The 24,353-nt window shown below is 37.2% G+C and overlaps 2 protein-coding genes across 36 annotated transcripts in view; one reads left to right on the top strand and one right to left on the bottom strand.

Moving 5' to 3' along the window:
• The window catches only part of Nadsyn (NAD synthetase), a 1,223,365-nt gene that overhangs the window by 605,246 nt on the left and 593,766 nt on the right, over nucleotides 1-24,353 (bottom strand). The gene's annotated exons all lie outside the window — the stretch shown is intronic.
• Nna1 (Nna1 carboxypeptidase) overlaps nucleotides 1-24,353 on the top strand; it is a 725,779-nt gene that overhangs the window by 153,864 nt on the left and 547,562 nt on the right. For all 26 annotated transcript variants that reach the window (XR_010952781.1, XR_010952783.1, XR_010952782.1 and 23 more), the window contains one exon: nucleotides 12,128-12,274. Coding sequence is in view for 22 of the 26 variants with exons in the window: in XM_067782491.1 (XP_067638592.1) it covers nucleotides 12,128-12,274 (147 nt within the window). In the remaining 4 variants the exon portion in view is untranslated. The remainder of the gene's footprint in view (nucleotides 1-12,127; nucleotides 12,275-24,353) is intronic.

The raw sequence follows: 24,353 nt of genomic DNA, 5'->3' as shown, positions 1-24,353 counted from the left end.
GGCTTTGATAGGAACACTACTGGGGCAATTCTCCAAGAGTGTGGTACATGATTCAGTCTTATGCACCCGTGGAATATTATTTCAAGCAATAGAGCTGCAAAACTATCGAAAGCGGTGCCAGTCGATATTTTCGATGGTAGGTTTTCGATAGTATCGTATACAAAAAAAATTAGCCGACTACTAAAGCTCGTTATATAGATCAATTTCAGGAACTGCTAAATTCCTTCATCGGCAACTTTAGACGCCGCTGCTATAACCATTCACCTTTCGCAGCGATTGTTTGTTTGCCTTCGTTATTTCTTTATTTATTTAAGAGAAAATATATCATAACAATCATAAGATAAAATATTTATTGTTAGGCTTTGAGCTTGATTCGAAACCGCGATTTTACAAGTCAGTAGGCCGATATAACAACAAAAATTTTTCGATTCTTTTCTTTTCCCTTAGTTTTATTTAATTACGTTTCATTTTCTTTCTTTTCAGTCCATTTTACTATACTCTTTCATTTCATTTTATTTTATTATACTCAGCTGAGCAGACCTCACAGATTATATTAATTTTGTTCGCATAACGGTACCCCGTAACGGTATAAACTAATCGAGATAGATATAGACTTCTATATATCCAAATGATCTGGGCGAAAAAAGAAATCCATTTAGTCATGTCCGTCCGCCCGTCCGTATGTCGGTCCGTGAACACGATAACTTGAACAAAAATCGATATATCTTTGCTAAACTTAGCTCACGTACTTATCTGAACTCACTTTATCTTGGTATTAAAAATGGGCGAAATCCGACTATGACCACGCCTAATTTTTCGATATCGAAAATTTCAAAAAGTGAAAAAAATGCCATAATTCTATACCAAATACGAAAAGAGGGATGAAACATGGTGATTGGATTGGTTTCTTGACGCAAAATATAACTTAAAGAAAAACTTTGTAAAATAGTTGTGACACCTATCATATTAAGTAGAAGACAATGAAAAAAGTTCTGCAGGGCAAAATCAAAAGCCCTTGGAATCATGACAGGAATACTGTTCGTGGTATTGCATATATAAATAAAATAGCGGTACCCGACAGATGATGTTCTGGGTCACCCTGGTCGACATTTTGGTCGATATCACGAAAACGCTTTCACATATACGACTAGGGGCCACTCCCTTTTAAAGCCCTCAATAATACCTTGAATTTGATACCCATATCGTACAAACACATTCTAGAGTCAGCCCTGGTCCACCTTTATGGCGATATCTCGAAAAGACGGCCACCTATAGAACTAAGGCCCACTCCCTTTTAAAATACTCATTACCACCTTTCATTTTATACCCATAAAGTACAAACACATTGTAGAGCCACCCCTGGTCCACCTTTATGGCGATATTTCGAAAAGGCGTCCACCTATAGAACTATGGCCCACTCCTTTTTAAAATACTCATTACCACCTTTCGTTTGATACCCATATCGTACAAACACATTCTAGAGTCACCCCTGGTCCACCTTTACGGCGATATCACGAAAAGGCGTCCACCTATAGAACTTTGGACCACTCCCTTTTAAAATACTCATTACCACCTTTCATTTGATACCCATATCGTACAAACACATTATAGAGTCACTCCTGGTCCACCTTTATGGCGATATCCCGAAAAGGCGTCCACCTATAGAACTAAGGCCCACTCCCTTTTAAAATACTCATTAACACCTTTCAGTTGATACCCATATCGTACAAACACAATCTAGAGTCACCCCTGATCCACCTTTATCAAGATGTCTCGAAAAGGCGTCCACCTATAGAACTAAGGCCCACTCCCTTTTAAAATACTCATTAACACCTTTCATTTGATACCCATTTCGTACAAACGCATTGTAAGGTCACCCCTGGTCCACCTTTATGGCGATATCTAGAAAAGGCGTCCACCTATAAAACTATGGCCCACCCCCTTTTAAAATACTCTTTAATACCTTCCATTTGATACCCATGTCATACAAACACATACCAGGGTTACCCTAGTGTCATACTGTACGTTCCGCACTTACCTTACCACACACACATTCATGTATTGAATTAAGTAACACTTAACTCAAGGATGGCTACGCATGTAAACGTGGATAATATTAATTTGTGTTTTTAATTAAAGTTCAAAAGAATTGACAGTGTTTAATGACGACGGTATAGACGACGGTGTAGACTGAACAGAATTTCTTTGACGTTTCTTGATAACCATATAGGGGCCACGATACTTCGGCTCAAGTTTTCGTGATTGGCCTACAGGCGCTGGTTCGTTCTCAATGACGACGAGATCATTTTCAAAGTATATCTTCAGTGTTGCGTGTTTACGATCAAATCTCTGCTTCCACTTTTCATGTTCGTGCTTATATTGATTGCGGCTTGTTCGTGCTTATCGGCGATTGTCGTTGTTGGTTTTGTTTCTATATCATCATGAATTGCAGCTATAATTTGATTTTGGATAACATCTCGAAGGTTGAAGTCAAATACAAGTTGATTCGGGGTAAAACCCATTGTTGAATTTACGGACCATTGCAGGTTTCGAAGCGTTAAATCCCAGTGTTTAGGCTCTTCTATTGTTGTTCGTATAAATGAAAGTATAAGCTGGTTGGCGCGCTCCACCTGACCGTTTATTCTTGGAGTTCGCACTGCGGTTTTTATATGTTGTATGTTGTTGTTGTCGCAATAAGACTCAAATTATTTGGACGTGAACGCCGTACCCCGATCAGATGCGATCTGCGATGGAAGTTCAAAGTAGCTAGTCATGTGTTAGTGTTTTAAGTACGTGAACCGTTTTTGTATCTCGAACGGCTTTAACTATGAGAAATTTGCTAATTGAATCCGAAATCGCGAGTACGTAGCAATTTCCACGTTTACTTTTTACATGTGGACTCATGTGGTCGATATATATTCGATAAAAAGGAATTGGTTTAACTTCGCTGTAATGGAGACTGCCTTCGGTTTTTCCTGGGCGTTGTTTCTTGTAGCAGCAATCGACGAATGCGGAAATATATTGCTTTACATATTTTCGCATTTGCGGAAACCAATACGCCTTTGGCGCCCTTCTTTGTCATGACAGTATTGCAATATACGCCAACGTACAGCTTTTGGCACTACAAACTTAAGTCCATCTGGCTGTTTTCGGAAAAGTCGATGATTTTGAAGTTGATATTCTGGTTTAATTTGATTCGCTTCAGTAGCTTTATTTGTACCATTCAAAACAGATATAGTGTTGTGCAATTTTTCATCCTGTAGTTGCATCGTTAACAACCAATCATCTACGTTTGCAGTTACTTTCAGTACCAACCCGGCTGGTTCAATTTCCCTACTGGGTTCGTTTGGCATGCGGCTAAGCGCATCAACATGTTCATGTATTCAAGTAGCTTAAGCCACCATCGAGCAATTTTTGGCTTAAGCTCCTTGTTTTCTTTAACGTGTGCAATAGCAGGGCAATCTGTTACTACAGGGAAACGCTTACCTAATAGGTATATTCGGAATCGCTCCAAAGTTTCTACAACAGCTAGAACTTCGGGTTCATAGCTGTGACATTTACTTTCGCTCGCGGTACAATGACGACTATAATAAAAACAGATTTCCAATTTTTCCCGTCTGACGACTGCAATAACACGCCTGCAAGCCCTACGCTGCTTACATCTGTATGAACTTCATGTTCATATCGTATAATGCGCGGATAGGCTCAGCTGCCAATATTTTAATGAAAATAGTGAACGCGTTTTGTTGGTTTTCCCCCCAAACAAAATTGTCAATATTTTCTTTGTGAAAAAGTTTTGTTGAAGGCTTAGCGATTAGGAAATAGTTTTCAACAAACTTACGGAAGAATCCTCTAAGGCCAAGGAATCTTCTTACTTCTGTTATATTTTTGGGTTTCGGAAAGTTTAATATAGCGTTGATTTTTGTCTTACCAGGTGTGATTCCATTTTCATCTATAACGTGTCCCAAATGCTCGATTTTCTTTTCTAAAAATTTTCATTTGTCGATACGTAACGTGAGATTTGCTTCTAGCTAACAAAATAAAAAATTTTCGCAATCGATTTAGTCCTTCTTCAACAGTTTTGCTCGGTATAGTCACATCATCTAAATACACAAGCATTTCGTTTGCTGACATTTCCGACACATATGGTTCATTACGCACTGAAACACAGCTGGCGCATTAACGAGACCAAAAGGCATTCTATTAAATTCATAATGTCCCTCTGTCGTAACAAACGCGGTAAATTTTTTTGAATTTTCTTCCATCGATCTGGTGGTACCCCATTTTTTTTTTTTTTTTTTTGTGAAATATTTATGTATTATCGGCTAACTGAACAAACTGCTCTTCCATGTTCGGCATGGGAAACGATTGTTTAATGGTTGTTTTATTTAAACATCTATAATCAATGCATAACCGATGAACACCACTCTTCTTGTCAACGAGCACAAACGGCGAAGAGTATGGCGATTCACTTTGACATATAACATCGTTTTCGAGTAATTCCGAAATTATTTTCGCAATAATAGGTCTTTTCGCGAACGACACGCGATACGGTTTGAGACATATAGGTACGTCAGTATTAAATTTAATACGCATTTTAGCAACAGCAAACGTATTCACTACCCGCAACACCGTGTAGTTTGGTGTTATATTCTTCACACACTCCTACTTTTTCCGCGAATGATTTTTTTATTAGAGTACATGTACTACGCGGATCCACGATGGATTTCATTTCCTGTTCGTTTACTAAAATAATTTTTATGATATTATCAGATTTTTCAAACCGCATTGTATTTTCTAAAATTTTATTTATATCTTTTGCTTTTGATAGACACTTGTCGGTGGTATGCGACGTACGATTGCAATTAGCACAACGTGCCTTTTTCTGCGACTCTGAACATTTAGTAGAGTAATGCCCGAATTTGCACAATTATAGCACTTTACTTTTTCCAATGCTACTTTTACACGCGGCGTTGTCTTTTGTTTGTTTTCGTTTATATTCGATTCACGCGCAGTCGTACTATTTCGCGCCGGTTGCACAAAGTTTTTCGTTTTCTTTTCAATTGTCTTCGGTTTATTATAAATTCAATAGCTTACTATATCACGGAGTAAGTCTTGACAACGCTTATATTCGTTAGACATTTTTCTTTTTAAATCAATATCGTTAATTCCATTAACAATATGGCGCGCAATACAGGACCCCGGTAGTCCACCTTTTGTTCCGAGCGCCAACCTTCGATAATAATATTCTGTCGGTGTCTCCGCGTTTTGACGTTTTGTTTGAGACATTTTTAAATGCGCGCCGGCTTTGTTGTCGATATGCGGAAAATCTGATAAAAACTTGTTGACAAATTGGGGCCACGAAACAAAAACGCATTGTTGCGCGTCGATCCACAATTTGGCTTAACTACGCATTTTTTGTTGTAATGCAAAGAGTAAAACACTTTCAGTCCATTGGTACGTTTCTTTCAATAGTTCTACACGTTTAACAAATTCAACGATTTATCTGAAGTCGGATCAAAAATTGGTAACAGCTCAATTATGTCACCTATATGACTTTGATAAGGCGAATTGTTATATAAACCGGGAGTGTAATGCCCATAAGCATATGGCACATTTTGTGGTGGTACAGCATTACGCACGTTGCTGTATGACACTGTCACACTGGTATATATTGCATTATTTCGTATATTTTGATTTGGCACAGCACTTGTTGCATAACCCGTATTTGCCGATTCCCATTGCGAAGGAATGGCTTGCGACGTATGCCGTGGTAGTACACTGCTGGTACAGGTGACGACGATATTAAACATTCAAAATTACTTGGCACGGCATTCGGTCTTGGAGTTGATAATTGCAAATGCAATTCCTCTATTGTCCTTTCTAAATTAGAAACGCGCTGTATCACCGAGAAATCGTTTTGCGTTAACGTTTCTTCATCGCCTTCATTATTTTCACCATTCATATGCTGCACTAAACGTTCTACCAGTTCGTTTTTCCGTCCGGACGTAGAAAAACCAAATTGTTTACATTCGTTTTTCAATTCTCGCGCCTTCATTTTGCGTAAAGACATTTGCCACTTTTGTTTTGATTATTATAATACATAAAATCAAACACTTTCAATCGTGGTAGCTAATGCACTTATTAAACAGAGTAAACACTATTACTCTGATAATCAATTTTTCTTTTTTGTTTTGTTTTTTTCTTATTCGCACAAAATCTAATTAGAATTTTGACTTTCATATGAGAATGTGCATTAAGATCAAGAGATCGCAAGCTTTTACTTCAGTTTCATCGTTTGCTTTTAGCTTCATTCGTACAAAAGCACTATTTTGTTCTCTCTAACTTATTTTAACGTGTGGTATAACGTGTGGTAAGGTCGTATTTTTTTTTTATTATAAGCTTTTATTTACTTTCACTTTTGTTGTCTGTAATGGAATCTTGCAAGTTAAATTTGATACACTTCCCGGTGTCCGATTGAGCTGAAATTTTGCACACATGTATAACTCCGATGACAATGCAATATTACTTTGTTAGAATTCGATAAATTAATCGATAACACAGTTATCGGTAAAGATTTGTATTTACTTTGGCATAACAGCCTAAGTCCCATACAAACCCGCCGGTACCTATCCGTGGATTGTGATATTTGGACGTGGTGAATCACCCGTGGTGAATCTCAACGCTTGCGAAAAGCGGAGACACAACCCTCTGTTGTATTTCTGTGTATAACCAACATAGCTGAATTTTTAAGGCTGTTTAACTCTGTAATCTTTTCTGTAATTTATTTTGCTTTTGGAAAAATTACCTATTTGAAAAAAGCTGGCTGAAAAATATTGGCATAACAGCTTAAGTTAAATCAAGAATGGAAAATCTTGGAAAATTTGAGCAGATGTGGCAATTTCGCCGGTCCGTTGAACGAAATATTGACAATCTGCTGATCATCGCTAGGAAATTAGCGACATTCCATCAACTAAGCAGCACTTTAGCAATACTACTGTTATTATTTGGCCGCTCAAACACACACATATTAATTGTGCATTAAATCTAAAATATACAAATACACCATATTAATTTACACGGCCAAAGCCATAATAATTTACACGGGTCATCAATTCTTTCTCCGATTCAAAATCTGAACTACTAGCGCTACCGTCAACAGCTCAGTGTCATCATTGCCAGTAGCGCCAATAACACCAAACTCGTGCCTGACACACAAAAGTCGTTTCACTCAATAGCGCAAGTAAAATGTACTACGCACTCACTACTAAGTAGCGTCAAAAATTCGCTTGGAGTCATTTCGTCAATGAGCTGGCACCGCATTGGCGCTGGCGCCATGCACTTTACATCACTAAAATTGCGCGAATGCCCAGGCTCATGATTTCAATACTTATATTTACTATGCTTTATACTTTGAATACACCTCTGAAGTTGCTGGGCATAAAATGTGTACTAATAAATTCCAATCCGCATTATACGCAGATGTAACTGAAATATGTGTTTTTGTTTCACGAAATGAATTTGTTTCGTCTATTAACGTTAATTATCGTAACGAAATGATATCGGTTCGTTGGTTAAGCATGCCTGGAATTCGCCCAAACGACCGCAACAAAGCAAGTCTCACATGCAAACGTTCATGGGAGTTTCAATCACAAATACATATGTATGTACATATATACGTACATATATATTCGTTTTAAAGCATTTTGCATATGCGTAACGTTTGTACATATAATTTTATATATGCAATTATCGAACTTTTCACTACAGCACTTCACTTACATATATGTATAGCATTTTATTTCTTATTTTCTTAAACGCTCACGTTTGAAGGGGAGTTCGGTCCCTACTTCTGAATAATTGTCACGCTGTACGTTGCGCACTTACCTTACCACACACCCATCTATATATAAAAATCAAATTCTGTGTGTGTGTTACCTATGGAAACGTATTTCCCACACTTCAATCATCACCAAATTTTGGCTATAGGTTCCTTCGATCAAGACGAAGGTTTTAGGCTCAAAATAATTTCGATATATAAAAGGGGCGTGGCACCTCCCATAAAATGGAATTTTTGGTACTGCATAACTCTGAGAGTATACATGCCAGAACATTGAAAATCAGTAAGGAGTTATATGAGGTCAATCCCTAACACCAGCAAGAAAATGTGGAATTGGGAAAAATGGGGCGTGACACCTCCCATACAAATGAAAGATATCATACTGCATATCTCTCGATGTAGTAATGGTAGGATAATGAAAATTGGTAAGGAGCTATATGACGTTAAGTCCTAACACCTCCAGTAAAATGTGGAATTAGGAAAAAAGGGGCGTGGTACCTTCCATATAAATGGGATTTTTCAGAACTATGGCTTCCGTACAAAATTAGGTTATTTTAACACCTAAAGTTTGACTGCATTGTTGAGTTTGGCTGTTATTCCTTTTGGACGTATAGTAATCTGCCGCCGTTAAAAAAATTTGTTAGCTTCAGTCTATCTACATCTTCTACACAAATTCAATTATGTGTGTGGAAACGTATTTCCCACACTTTAATCATCATCAAATTTTGGCTATAAGTTCCTTCGATCAAGACGAAGGTTTTTCATATTTCATATTTCAGAATTAAGAATTTTAAATTAATTTTTTTGGCTATGCGAACGAGCAATCTTAGCTCGCAAAAATGATCATGTATACAAAACCAATGATCGCATACAAAACCAAATTCCTGGTGAAGTGAAGAAATATAAATCGATCGACACAGTTACAGATGAAGATCAAATTGTGAATTATCCAATTGAATTTGGAATACCTGCGCAATTATTAACTTTGAAAATTAGCTCACCATTCATGCTTCTTGGGAATTTAGATCCACCAAAATTGTGCAATGGAACCAGACTTTGCGTTAAGAAATTAATGCCGAATGTAATCGAAGCAACAATTACAAGCGGTAAAAGCAAAGGTCAAGATGTGCTCATACCACGGATCCCAATGATTCCTACAGATTTGCCATTCAATTTTAAGCTCTTTCAGTTTCCTGTACGCCTTGCTTTTGCAATTACAATCAGCAAAGCACAAGGACAATCGCTTAGTGTTGCAGGATTAAATTTAGAGAGTCCATCCTTTTCCCATGACCAGCTATATGTTGCTTGCCCTAGCGTTGGAACGCCAAAAAATTTGTTTATCTTTGCACCGAACAAAACAAAAAAAACTATTGTGTACCAATTGCATTACACTAAGGTACAATAATAAAATGTTTTAAACGAAAATTTCACGAAATATGCGTACAAAATTCAATTCAATTTACAACACAATAAACTAAATTATCAACAAACAAAACAGAAAAATAACGCAATATTCATTCGATCTCGGGCGTTACAACGTACGCCGGGTAAAGCTAGTTCATGTATAAAATTAAGTAACACTTATGTAATTCAAGAACGGCTACGCATGTAAGCGTGGATAATATTAATTTGTGTTTTTAATTCAAGTTCAAAAGAATTCTCGTGTTAGTACATCAACAACAATTATAGCATATGTAGAGTTGTCGTAGGGTTAGATCATGGTCGTATTAAAATGGCATTTTTAGTGTTGGATAGAGGTTACGTGACACTAGGTTAATTTTCCTACATGGCGATTTTCCCTTATTTTGTTCCCAAAGCTCTCAGCTGAGTATGTAATGTTCGGTTACACCCGAACTTAGCCTTCCTTGCTTGTTTTATTTGATTTCCTTTCACTTTATTCTATTACATATATTTCATTTCATTACATTTTATTATCTCATCTCATTTCATCCCATTTAATTTTTTCCTCTCATTTCAGTACATTTAATCCCATTTAATTTGGTTTTATTTTATTGAATTCCATTTCTTTAATTTAATTGCATACCATTTTTTGTTTTATTTTATTTCAATGGACTTTTAATAAGGAATTTCCTGCAATTCCCCTTATTTGCAATCTTCTGCTAACGTTCGAATCACTAAACTGTTGAATAAATAACTCCACTATTCAATAATGCAAAATGGTCTTTATTAAAGTTCTTCACAATAACACTACTATTGCTCGCCAGATAGCGTCTTAAATCAACTGATTGTCGTGCCTCTACTGTTGCGGCCTTTTATACTCTGTGATTTCTCGTTTGCATACTTTTAAGCTCCTCCAGAATTTACTTATAAGTGAATTGTAGAGCATGATTTTCGTTTGCTGAGAGAGGTCTTTACTTTTCAATTACCTACATAGTCCAAAGTAGCACTTATTGACAAGTGTGACTCTTCGCTGGATTTCAGAGCAGATGTTGTGGTTTGTGTTAATGCTGGTTCCCAAGTAAACGAAGTTTTTTACTATTGAGTCGGGCGAGTGACTGAGTGTGTTAGATCCCGAAAGTACTTACTAGTTGAAAAAAAGAAGATACGTTGTCATAAACATTCTTCGACTTAGTTATCTGCCTATTAAGAAAGCAAAATCGACTTCGAGACCATCGATTTATTCGTTTTTAAAAATCAATCTACACCATTTCCAGTTGTAAATGAGAAAGCGTCATTTGTAAATGAGAATAGTGACTTTAAAAGGAGAAAGCGTCATTTGAAAATGCGAATAGTTACTCGAAATGGAGAAAGCGTAAGTTGAAAATAAGATTTGTAAATTGTAAATGAGATTAGTCTGTTTTAAATTAGAAAGCGTCAAATGCAAATGCGAAAGCGTTATATGGAATGGAGAATAGACAATTGTAAATGCGAAAGCATCACTTCGATATGAGAATAGTCCCTTGGAAATAAGAATAGTCAATTGTAAATGCGAAAGCGTAATTTGGAAATGAAATTAGTCAATTGTAAATGCGAAAGCTTCACATAGAAATGAGAACAGTCACTCGTAAATGAGAAAGCGTCATTTGAAAATTAGAAATCGTCAATTGTAATTGAGAATAGTCACTTGTAAATGAAAATAGTAATTTGTAAATGAGAAAGCATCAAATGGAAATGCGAAACCGTAATTTGTAATTGAATTATAAATATAAAGAATATTAAGAATAAAATTTGTCAATATTATGTAAAAGTATAATGTAATGGTTCCCTCTCATTACCCATTTCCCACAAGAACTTGGACTTTTCGCCCCAGCGGTAGGTATTCCTGTCGTAAGAGGCGACTAAAATACCAAATTGATTCAAGGGGTTGCAAGCGCAATATATAGCTTCTCCAACCCAATTGTCAACCTCACCTACCATGGCGAATACTGTTTCATTAACAGCCGAGGCTCTGGTGATCCCGAACTCCTGATGGGCCTAGGGGGTGGGAGGGCGGTAATGGCCTAGAATATTGCATGTGGTCGTACCAAAAAAAGCGCTTGTTACCAGAACGTACCGGGTCTGCATCCTGCAAAGGACAATCCATATCGATAATACTGCCCAAGGCATTCGCAGAGTGTCCTTATAGCTACAACAGCAACAACAACTTGGACGTCTCTTCAAAAAATGCATAAGTAGTCCGAAGTCCGAGGGACACAATGGGAATAATCAACAAAGCCTTACTAACACCTTCTTTTATTTTAGTGAAGTAAATCGTGGTTAAATACCATCCAAAAGCTAACCACGGTTTTAAGTTATTTAAGCAACAAGTTTGTATCTGCTTTCTCATTTACAAGGTACTATTCTCATTTCCATATGACGCTTCCGCATTTTCTAGTGATACTTTCTTATTTATAATTGACTACGTATTCTCAATTACAAATGATTAGTTCCACACCTACTGACTTTTATAACCGAATCAAAGAAAAGACTGGGTGCAAACCAAAGGACTTCTGCAGCGCACATAGGATATGCAATCAGTTTTTCGCACTTTTGGGAAAACACATTTTTTTCATTGCTGTTTAGATCTAAGTGGGCGTATGCACGTTAAAACTTTAAAGCCATAAGCATATTTGCAATAATAATAATGATCCGATTTTCTGATAAGCAACTAATTATCAAAATTTAAATTCTCTTTTATATACACACTTTTGAATTGCTTCGTTTATGCAACTGCTGCTTATGGACAATTGGAACATGCCTTTCATGGCTTACCACTCAACGACGTACATATGCAACATTTTACCCGATCCGACCACTGAACGTTATACCGTATCAATAAAAAAAAAGACTTTCCATCGTAAACCTTGTCAAGTCCGATAGCCTTTACAACGATGGTATGCGACCACTCATGTATTCAACAACTAAAGCGAACCAGGCAGGTGAAGGATGGAGGCGTTGCGGCACAAATATCGCGTACTATCGAAATGACGATGAGTAAGTTTATTAAAAGTCAAAGTTCTTAACATGCACATATGTATATCGTTGGCTTTGTAAGCAGTTTTTTATCGAATTTTTCAGGAGAGAAAAAAGACCTCTTAGTTTTTATACCCAGCTGTATTTGTACACAGGGTATTATAACTTTGATTGGATAATGGTTGTGTGTACAAGTATAAAGGAATCGAGATAGATATAGACTTCCATATATCAAAATCATCAGTATCGAAAAAAAAATTTGGTTGATCCATGTCCGTCCGCCCGTCTGTCCGTTAACACGATAACTTGAGTAAATATTGAGATATCTTCACGAAATTTGGTACACGAGCTTATCTGGGCCCAGAATAGATTGGTATTGAAAATGAGCGAAATCGGATAATAGCCACGCCCACTTTTTATATATATAACATTTTGGAAAACACAAAAAACTTGATTATTTAGTAAATAATATACCTAGAATGTTGAAACTTGACGTGTGGACTGATATTGAGACTCTTGATATAAAAAAATGTAAAATGGGCGTGGCACCGCCCACTTGTGATAAAATCAATTTTACAAATATTATTAATCATAAATCAAAAATCGTTAAACCTATCGCAACAAAGTTCGGCAGAGAGGTTTCCTTTACTATAAGTAATGCTTTGGAAAAAAATTTACGAAATCGGTTAAAGACCACGCCGACTTTTATATAAAAGATTTTTAAAAGGGTCGTAGACGAAAATAATAAGCTATATCTTAACGAAAAAGAACTTTGTATCAACAGAATTTACTTTCTAAATTAAATTATAACATTAAATTGGAAAACAATAAAATTTTTGAAAATGGGTGTGGCACCGCCCTTTTTTTGTCTAAGCAATGGTCAATGTTTCGGGAGCCATCACTCGAAGAAAAACTTACATATCGTAACAAAATTGGGTACACATATTTTCCTTAAACCAGGAAATATTTCTAGTAAAAATAGATAGGATTGGTTAAGGACCACGCCCACTTTTATATAAATTACTTTAAAAATGGTCGTTGGCAAAAATAATAAGTTAAATCTTAGCGCAAAATAGTTTTGTACCAATCGTATTTTGTGCCATTATAACAAGAAATGGGAAAAAATTCAAATCTTGAAAATTAGGCATGGCAGTGTCCCTTTCTTACAATGCATTTCCCAACGTTTCTGGAGCCAGAACTCGACGAAAAATTTGGTGCACATGTATGCCTTTTAACAAAAAATATTTTCAGTAAAAATGGACTAAATCGGTTAAATCGCCTTCTTTTGTATAAAAGATTTTGTAAAAGTGCGGATGCAGGTAATGAGCTATTTCTAGTAAAAGTTGGAAAATTTCGTTGACACTTGTGTGTTTATGTTTATTGTTCTATCTTTATTTTAAAATAAACAGTAGGGAAATCCCGATATCTGAAGGAAAACTGCATTATTACCCGCTCAAGGTCATTGGTGTTAGCCTCTGTATCCTCTTTGCTTATTTTAAACGAAAATTAGTTCAGAATAGAACCATATGTATATGTATTATTGCGCAGCCTTGTAACACTGTTAAGCACACAAAACAAACAACAACAGCATTTCAAGTGTACAACTGGGTATGTAATGTTCCGTTTCACCCGAACTTAGACTTTCTTACTTGTTTTCTTACATTTTACATAAAGGGCGTCTGTTTTGCACACAATTAATTTTTCACCCCATCGCACAAATAATTAATTTTTCACAGTAAATGCACACAATTCATCGGACGATAAAATTGAACACGCGCGAATTTATCGGCAGTGAAAAACTACAACGCCCGACAATAATTCGGTGAAATGTACACACGCTCATCTAAGTACATGTTTTTATTTTTATCGGACGATTACGACCGGCATCGGGCGATCTAAATCGGTGGCTGTGTAAGCGTACTCTTAGGGCTTCATTCTACATTGCGAACGATAACTCAGACAAATTATTCGCTTCCAAAGAAATTCGTCAAGCAATGGTATTGTCTATCATTTTCGTTGGGCCTTTACGTTTCTTACTTTATGTCAAGCAGGAAGGCGAAAGCAATTGTCTAATGATATGTTGCCATCGTTCAACATAGCGCAAATACACTAGCGATTGGTCTCTGAGGCGAAATGAACGTTCGTTTCGTAATGAAGACTGAGGCCCTTAATGCCGACAAATTGATCGATTTCGATATATATCCCCCCCAAGAAAAGTGTTCCTTAAATATAAAATTGTGTGTATATATACTACTTATATGATTTTACAAGCAATAAGGGTGTATTCGCATGGCAAAATTTTTAACACGCTTTACTCGTATGTTTGTATGTATGTAGTAACTCCTTTATACCAAATAAAAAAAGTGGTACGTATACGCACTTGTACCCCTCTTTTCAGGTGGTACAGATATGTTTTTGTCTAATTTGTTAATTTAAAAAAAACGACGTGCTTATTACAGAGGTTTTTTTTTAACTGGCAATTAAAATGTACTCACTTCGAAAATTCCCACTTTTAGTTCTGTTAGTTTTCGGAAATCCCTTTTACCCTTTTAGCTCATTTCTTCTTAAACAAAAATCCCACTAGTGGGAGAAAATCCCACGTTTTGGCATCTCTGACCTTAGCATTGTCTTACAAATAATCAAGAAGCATCAAAGCAAAAAAGAGCAGAAATACTATAGTTTGTTTTTTGATACAGTGGGTAAAAAAGACGAAAATAAACATTTTGGCATGACCTACAATGCATATTATTTTAATAATATCAAAAAAAGTCTAAATGAAGTGAACATAAAAGTAACTTCTTTAGGTTAGGTTAGTTTGAACTGGCCGGTCAATGAGGACCTCACATAGACTGATTGAGTCCGTGGTGTTACCAGAAGTTTGTTTTAACGACCAAACTGAAAACCCCTATCAAACACCAGGACTTATGTTATAAAAGAACTCCGTCCTCTTGGCAAATACTAGAAGCTTGCAAGGACTTAAGCCACTTGCTGCTTCTAGATCTGACAGCTGTATCACTCCGAATAGCTGGAGTCTTAGCCTGACAAGTGCAGGGCACGAGCACAGAACGTGCTCGATCGTTTCCTCCTCTAACCCGCACTTCCTACATCTGCTATCACTGACGAAGCCTAATTTAAAGGCTTGTGACGCCAGAAGGCAGTGTCGAGTCAGGATACCCATTATGAGCCTACATTCCTCTCTTTTTAATGATAGAAGCAACTTTCTTAGTCTAAGGTTGTAAGACCTACACCCAATCTTCGACACTTTACAGCCCCGCGCTTGAACCCACGCCTTTCCCGCTTGGTCGATCATGTGCACTTCTCGCCTTCGCTTAATCTCGGCCATCCTAATTGGGACGTCTACGGAGCAAGCTTCAAGGGATGCGCCCTGTTTAGCTAGTTCGTCCGCTTTTTCATTCCCATCTATTCCCATATGCCCTGGGACACAATACAGATGTATGCTTCTCCCTGTCCCGATTCTCTCCAGAGACTGCTGACACACGCTCCTATAACAACAACAAAGTCAAGAACTATACTCAAATCTACGAAAAACAAATGTGACAGGTTAGATAAAGCAGGAATTCTTTCAGTCACGTGCACACAAATTAGTTTGAAGGAGCACCTAAAGTAAATAAAGAATATTGACCCCAGAAGTGGTATCGCTTTATTGAAACAGCGAGAGAAGAAACAGAATTTATTTTAAATAAAGAAATCGTAGTATAGTGAAACTGAACATAATACACTCAGTTGTGTGTCTCGGCAAAACAGGGAGTAAGCACAACTGAATATAACAATCTATATTAAAATTTTGTATCCTGTAAGTATTTCCTGATTGAGAATGAAAATTTGTTTGGTAGTAGCTTTTAAATTTGCCTTAGCTAAAAATTTTTGCGGTTCGGATAGTAATAAATTTAAACAAAGATCTAAATAAATAGCGCTAAGAAATGTGGCGTTGCTAAGTAACAAACTTTCTCTGTTTAACAGAGCGTTATATAAATTATGTTGGCGGCCACCGTGGTGTGATGGTAGCGTGCTCCGCCTATCACACCGTATGCCCTGGGTTCAACTCCCGGGCAAAGCAACATCAAAAATTTTAGAAATAAGATTTTTCAATTAGAAGAAAATTTTTCTAAGCGGGGTCGCCCCTCGGCAGTGTCTGGCAAGCGCTCCGATTGTATTTCTGCCATGAAAAGCTCTCAGTGAAAACTCATCTGCCTTGCAGATGCCGTTCGGAGTCGGCATAAAACATGTAGGTCCCGTCCGGCCAATTTGTAGGGAAAAATCAAGAGGAGCACGACGCAAATTGGAAGAGAAGCTCGGCCTTAGATCTCTTCGGAGGTTACCGCGCCTTACATTTATTTATTTTTTTATTTATATAAATTATGTTGCATACTGCTTTGTTCCCGTTCTCTTAAATCTAGCTTTAGCTCCATCCATATTTTAAAAAGATCACAAAGAGGTAATTGAAGCGGAGCCGCGAATAACGTTTTAAAAGCCAATTTTTGCAAAACGTGTTTGCAGAATTTCCATTACTGTTACTCTCTTGCATCTCTAAAGCATCAAATAAGTTAAAATTACGTACTAAAGGGCAATTAAAAAGCAATTAGAAGAAGTCAGTCCGTAGAAGAACGTTGTAAGTTACACGCAAAATGATATGATCGCAGTTGTCGCAGGTAATTGATAAGTGTAACAGAGGTACAAAAAGGAAATGTAATGTTGAAAATTGGAAAAATATTAAAAACAAAAAGTTAAGAAAAAGTCGAAATGCATATACAACCCGGAAAAACAAAAGTATCCCTCAAAAAAACGCTCCAGAACAAGTAATGTGGAAAAACGTTTTAAGTGCACTTGTTGTAATTTTTATTTTATTTATTGTTTATATTTAGGTTTGTGATTGGCGTTGCTATTTCAATTTTCAAAAATTTAGTGTTGGTCAAATGAAGGACTATTGGCGTGAGAATTGCGCAAAGTTCTATAAATCGATCTGCAGTAAATAAAGATAGTATATAAATCTCTTACTTGAAAGAGCACCCTTACACGATGGTTTTTCGCCCTCTTTATGTAAAAGTGACCGTGAAAGCACTCGGAAATTAATATTTAAAAAGAAGTAAACAAAAAAGATGAGTTGGAAAGTTATTGTGTAAATGGGCTCAAAGAAAATCAAGCTTTATTCACAGTTTTTGGAATATTTTCATTTCTGTTTTGAACACATTTTTGTTTTGATGCCGAAATAACTTTTTGTATGAAATAAATAAACTGTGAGCATTCTATAATATACTCTTTATTTAAAAAACAAACCAATACATATTTTTTTTGCGATAGTAACATTTTAAATCCGTTCCTACAAACCGTATTGCTCAGTGGAACAACGTTTTAAAAGCCATCAGTACAGATGCTGTGCATAATGGAGAAACGTTTTAACTGCTGTCGCGCTTGGGATATGAAACGTTTTTCCACTGAAAAAAGTTTTAAAATTACCGCTTGTAATTCGAAATTGAAATTCCTCAATTTTTTTCAAGTTATTAATGTCATTGTTTTGGACAAGCCAACAATACAGGAACAACAAACGTTTGTTTTCTTTCCTGTAAAAAAAACGAGTTTGTCATTTGCAACGTTATTCGCGGCTACCCTTCATATGTTCTTCCTGTAGTTTTTTGGTTGCAACGAAAAACGGTTCCAATGCCGATACATATTCATGAAACCAGTCCCAATCAATTATAATTGACAATGTTTCTTCTGCATCCACAAAATCCCTCAATTCCAATACCTTCTTTGCCATAAGCTAAGTGGAATTCCATCTGGTCGCAATGTTTATTGCACATTCAACGTTGTTCTGCACAAGCAAATATTAGCGTTTCAAATGTTTCCACATGCAGTGCACTAAATTTTCACTACCATTACCTTTGTATTAAAAATATGTATAGTGGCAGTGAAATTATTTTACACTTAAAAATTCAGTGCACTACCTTCGCGTCTGCCATAATAAAACTGCGCTTTATAGATTGGCATTATCATACAAATACTCAATTAAAAGAGTTTTATAAACCCATTTAATTTTTTATGAATATGCATATTACTTGCCTATATGTATGTATTTACTACAACGTAAAAGTTTCCAAACATCTTCTATGTTGGTCTTCATAGTATTCTCTTTGTGAATATCGGTTACAAATAATTGAAACGAGTGCGTCGCACACCGCACGGAATGAATACAATCTGTTAAATCAATTTCTTCAGGTTCGTCTTCAAAATCGAAAAGTTCAGTGAAATTCTGGTTCATAATTTCCACAGCTTTGGGGATATTTCGCCCATTATCGGATGTTACGCTGTTTGAATATATATGGATATTTGCATGAAAATGTGTATAAAAACATTTTTTTTCTACGCCAAAATATGCTTCTGAAAATATAAGCACCTAATATTAGTATTAGGTGCGACCTTAATAGGGGCGGAGGGGAGTGCAGGTCGATTGGCGACAAAATAGTAGCGAATTCGAGTTTTAAACTTTCAAAAATATTTTTAATTGCTTTTTTATAACTTTTAAATTAAAATCCTCAACAATTTCGTTGTAAATCTACCCGTGCGTCTACCCTAAAGATTCCGCCGGATACCGTAATAGGCAAGATACATGTTGGAGCCACAGTTTTTAGAGGAATATTTTAGCAAATTTTTTTAGCGCCCTGATGTATTCAACACCTATAAATTTGCTCCAGCCTAATATCATATTCCTCAAGAGCTCCAATACCGTCCTTTTTATTTTGTCCCTAGGGTGTGGGTGTAACAATGGTCTCATTCCAAGAGTTTTTACAACTACTAATAATTTTGAATTTCAATATACTGTAGGTTAATGACTAATATTGAGTGATCAAGCCGAGTAGCGGCATCCATTTTAATTGACACCAATTTGTTTTCAACCACATTTTTTATTTCCTTTTTTATTTCTATAGCACGATTACCTATTAACCCCATGACATTAAGGGAGTTGATTGGATTCATATTGTAACGAATTTACTGCAAATCCTCTTATTTGCAACCTTCTGCTAAGTTCGAATCACTAAACTGTTGAATAAATACCTCCAATATTTAATAATGCAAAATGGCCGTTATTCAAGTTATTTACAATAACATTACAACTGATTTTCAAAATAATAGTGCTATTGCTCGACAGATAGCGTGCTTAATCGAAACTGACTCTCGCGCCTCTACTGGTGTCGCCTTTTATACTGTTTGGTTTACTCGTTGACATTTCTAGGCGGCTCTGTTCTAGAATCTACTAGTTGGTTATCTGCTATAAGTTTCTCAGCTATAACTACAGATGCACAGTTTTCATAGCATCTCTCACAGCTCATGCGCGTGTGTTTGTGAGCGAAACTTCCACAATTATATTGCATATCTCAGATAAGATATCGGCATGTGTTTGTGCGTTGCTTCCCCGCTGCGTGTACGTACATATGTGTATACATAATGATTGAATTATTGATGTGCATCAAGCCACTGCTTAGCATCGGCTTAGAGATGGCAGTACCCCTTAGTGTTGCTAATATTCGTAACACTGCCCTCCACCTAAGCCTGATCGTCCCGATCAGACAAATCTCTCTATCTAAACGCCGCTAGCATCTCCAAATGTACCACTCCTCTACTTCGTGGTTTCCCAATGGTTTGTATGCGGTAGATGGTGTCACTGATCTTCTTCACCACTTTGTACGGGTCTTCCAAATTGCACCGAAATTTTGATGGAACACCTTTCCGCCGGTGAGGGTTGTATAGCAGTACCAAATCTTCCTCAAATAAACCTTCCGAATTATTGTTCTCATCGTACCTGCGTTTCATCTTACTACTCATTATCCTGGATCGTTCCCTCGCACTCTGTTGTTTGTCCAATGAACTGCTTTGTAGAGCTTGCTCTTGACGGATTGGCTTCCCATACTCAGTATCGTTCCGACGTTTCCCAGCAGAAGTGCGCGCTGGCTTGAAACCACCCTTGCATTCTTTCTGGATTCTTTCAGTCGTTTTAGTGCTTCCATTAGGTTTCGTCAATACTAGTGTTTCTCTCGCAGGTACTTTTGATTTCGCTTTATTTGGCCCATTCGAACCATCAACCTTTACCTTTGACTTTCGTGGTCTTTGTCGAGTCTTCTCCATCAGTACTTGATTACTGCTGAGCCCTTTCTCCAAACTGAAGTTAAGTGGTATATCCTGGTTCTCATAACGCATCACCCTTCTCTGCATATCAATCTTGATGTCATGATCAACCAAGAAATCCACTCCCAATATAAATTCATTAACAATCTCCGCCACAACGAATTTGTGTAAAACCATGACCTTCCCAATTAAGACTTCACAGATCACTTCTCCCCGGACTTGGTTATACTCGCCAGTGACCGTACGCAACCTTGCTCCAGGTAATGACTTTACTCTCCTGTAGACCAAATCAGATCGATTCAAGGAATGAGATGCGCCCGTATCTACAGTCAGTACACGTTCTTTGCCATTCACATGCCGTGTGACGGTAAGACTGCTCAATTTTCTACCAATTTGCGACACAGATATCACAGGACATTCAATAGCTGGAGCTATCTCTCGATGTCTACATCTTACTCGCTCTTGCTCATCCCCTCCAGCTTTGTTATTAAGACCACCCATGCTGTTGAAACCACTAGGATCAAGATCGCAATGACGTGCAATGTGACCGGGCTTCCCGCATTTGGAGCATTTCATAACTCTATCACTCCGCTTTTGCCATCCTTTCAGCGCCTCCAATATTGCGTCTAACCACTCTGGCCTTTCTACTTCCACACGGCGTGCTTTGAAAACTGGCTTACACAGAAGCGACGCTGTTTCCTGAATCAGAGCTTGTGACACCGTTTCTGCGAATGTTGGCTTTGGGTTTGCGTATGTAGCTCGCTTTGTTTCGACGTCCCGTATGCCATTTATAAAGCTCTGAATCTTTACCCTTTCAGTGTATTGCACGGGTGCTTCCGCATTTGCCAAACGAGCCAAGCTTTCAACATCCGAAGCAAACTCCTGCAATGTCTCATTTGCTTTTTGGTGACGGTTTTGCAACTCTATTTGATATATATGTATCTGTTTCCTGTGTTCGCTTCCGTACCGTCGTTCTACAGCAGCCATCAATGCGTCATAACTGTCCGTTCGTACTCTGGAATAATCTGTAAGATTTCGGCAGCTGGTCCTTTCAATGCTACGAAGAGTGCAGCAACTTTATCTTCAGCATTCCAGTTGTTCACTGCTGCGGTCTTCTCAAACTGTAGCTTAAAAGACCTGGAAAGGAACAGAACCGTCAAAGGATGGTGTTTTTACCTTTGCATTGCTTGCTGAAACAGCTGGGCGATTTAATTGCAACTCTTGTATCCACCTCCGCTTCTATTTTTCCTCAAACTGCGTTATTTTCTCGTCCATACGCGCTTCGAGTTTTGATGATATACGCGCATCTTACGCTTCGAGTTGTACTGTTATACGTGCCTCTTGTTCTTTTAGTTGTGTTTCCATCTTTGATGTTATACATGCCTCCTGTGATTCCAGTTGAGTTTCCATCTTGGATGTTATCCGTGTCGACATTTCTGAAATACGTGTTTCTTGTGCTTCAATTTTCGATGTTACTGTCGACGTTTGTGCAGATATTGCAGCCAATATCACGTTCAAGTCTGTGCTGGTAACTGCCTGCGATGTTTCGTTTTTCTTTTCAATTTTTGTTGCTGTCTCGTCCCCATCAGGATGAAAGACATCATCGTCCACGTTAATTCCTTCCGACTCCATAGCGTCTCGTAGCCGTGCTTGAAGTTCGATCTTTTTGCCAGTTGTATTCAATCCACGGGCTTCCAACTCCTTTTTCAGTTGCTGGATCCTTAATTCACTTAACTTCGCCATGTCTTTGTTGTGCTCTGCAACTCTGGAATTTATTCAGCAATTCCTCTTCTGACACCGATTGTAACGAATTTACTGCAAATCCTCTTATTTGCAACCTTCTGCTAAGTTCGAATCACTAAACTGTTGAATAAATAACTCCAATATTTAATAATGCAAAATGGCCTTTATTCAAGTTGTTTAAAATAGCACTACAACTGATTTTCAAAATAATACTGCTATTGCTCGACAGATAGCGTGCTTAATCGAAACTGACTCTCGCGTCTCTACTGGTGTCGCCTTTTATAATTCTAGAATCTACTAGTTGGTTATCTGCTATAAGTTTCTCAGCTATAACTACAGATGCACAATTTTTATAGCTTCTCTCACAGCTCATGCGCGTGTGTTTGTGAGCGACACTTCCACAATTATATTGCATATCTCAGATAAGATATCGGCATATGTTTGTGCGTTGCTTCTCCGCTGCGTGTACGTACATATGTATGTGTAGACATAATGATTGAATTATTGATGTGCATCAAGTCACTGCTTAGCATCGGCTTAGAGATTGCAGTACCCCTTAGTATTGCTAATATTCGTAACAATATTTAGGGCTTTGAAGATGGAATCGACCATCTCCCTGAACCACTATCCAATTGCGACAACGGCCGCCCATCTTTTGTTACAATTTTTATTAACAAATTCTTCAAAGTACTCTGGTTGTATAGAGTATGAAACTTTAATTTTCTTTTTTGGTGGTTCGCTATTTTCGAAATTAGCCCTGAAACCGCCTGGAAACTTCCGTGCTTCGTTATTATGTGACGTTTTAAAATTTTCAAATGTTCGCTCGCCAATTTACATTTGCACATTTTACATTGCGACTTTTTTTCTTCCTCGTTATATTGGAAAACGTCTCTAATGGCATTGTTGGCTGCAACCCATTTGTCGTTCAATTTTAATTTTTAACGAATATCTGAATATTTGGCTTAACTTTCATGCTATTTTCAAAACCTTTTAAATTGTTAAAATATAGCTTTTTCAGAATTCAATACTAACAAAAAGAAAAAATACTTATCGTTCATATCTACTATATATTTGTGAAAGTGTAATGGAACCTTAAGCCAATCAATTTCACCACATCAAATATTCAAAACACAACCATGCGTCAAGCATCAGCTGATGATCAATAATACAACCCTGTACAAAAAATGTGCAGATAGAGAATTTTTCAAGATACGAGACGAGGCAGTCATATATTTTTCCCCCAAGTACCCATTAAATGAATAAAACATTAAATCTTAATTGTATAAAACAAATAAGTGTTTTTATTGAATGCTTTATTAATAACCCTACTTGGGATCGGCTGGGCTTTCCACATGAAGCAGGTACCAGTGAGTTACGTTAATACGCCCCTTCCGCAGCCACTCACACATACTACGAGCCGGCGTGCTCCTGAGTCAAGTAAGACAAGATGGCAGATCTGTAAACCCAGAATCCACACGTGGGAATCCAGTTTGGAAACCAACATCTATACAGAACACAAGTTGGGTAATAATTCCGGTGATTTATTATACACATACATACTATAGTTTACATGGCGACCGTGACGTGCGGGCCAGCCGCTAGTAAAATAACGTCATTTTTTGAATTGGGGCATCCATGTGTGGGCACAGAAAAACGCCATTTTTGGGCACAGAAAAACGCCATTTTATACCTATGTATGTACGCAAAATAACCTCAAATTTTTTTTGACTGCGGCAAGGGAGCACCTAAAAATAACCTCAATTTTTTTCTGACTGCGGCGCGGGAGCACCCAACATAACCTCAATTTTTTTATAATCACATTTCTCAATTTTTATGAATTCATTAGTTTACATGTGTTTAAGCATACAATATAGTTAGCCACATCTATTCGAACATACTACACTTGTTTTGCTTGCATGTGTACAATTATTTTTACACACGTATATTTTCTTCTGCATGTGAACTATACAGGCTATGTATGTTACAAGCGAATTAAAGTGAACCCAAAGTGTGATTTTTGTAAACGGTATTTCCTTAAACTCTTGACGTGATCTTAAACAAATTTTTCAAATAGTCCTTTGCAAATATTTCTCTTTTCAAATTTTCGGGCATTTTGACCTATTTCCACGTACATATGGTAAAATGTGGATTTTTATATAACGGTGGTTTGTGAAAAACCAATTAAATTTTTATAAACGGTGGTTTGTTAAAAACCAAT

The sequence above is a fragment of the Eurosta solidaginis genome, chromosome 4 (assembly GCF_040869045.1).
Source record: "Eurosta solidaginis isolate ZX-2024a chromosome 4, ASM4086904v1, whole genome shotgun sequence".
Classification (NCBI taxonomy): Eukaryota; Metazoa; Arthropoda; class Insecta; order Diptera; family Tephritidae; genus Eurosta; species Eurosta solidaginis.
This window is presented reverse-complemented; position numbering and strand designations above follow the sequence as displayed.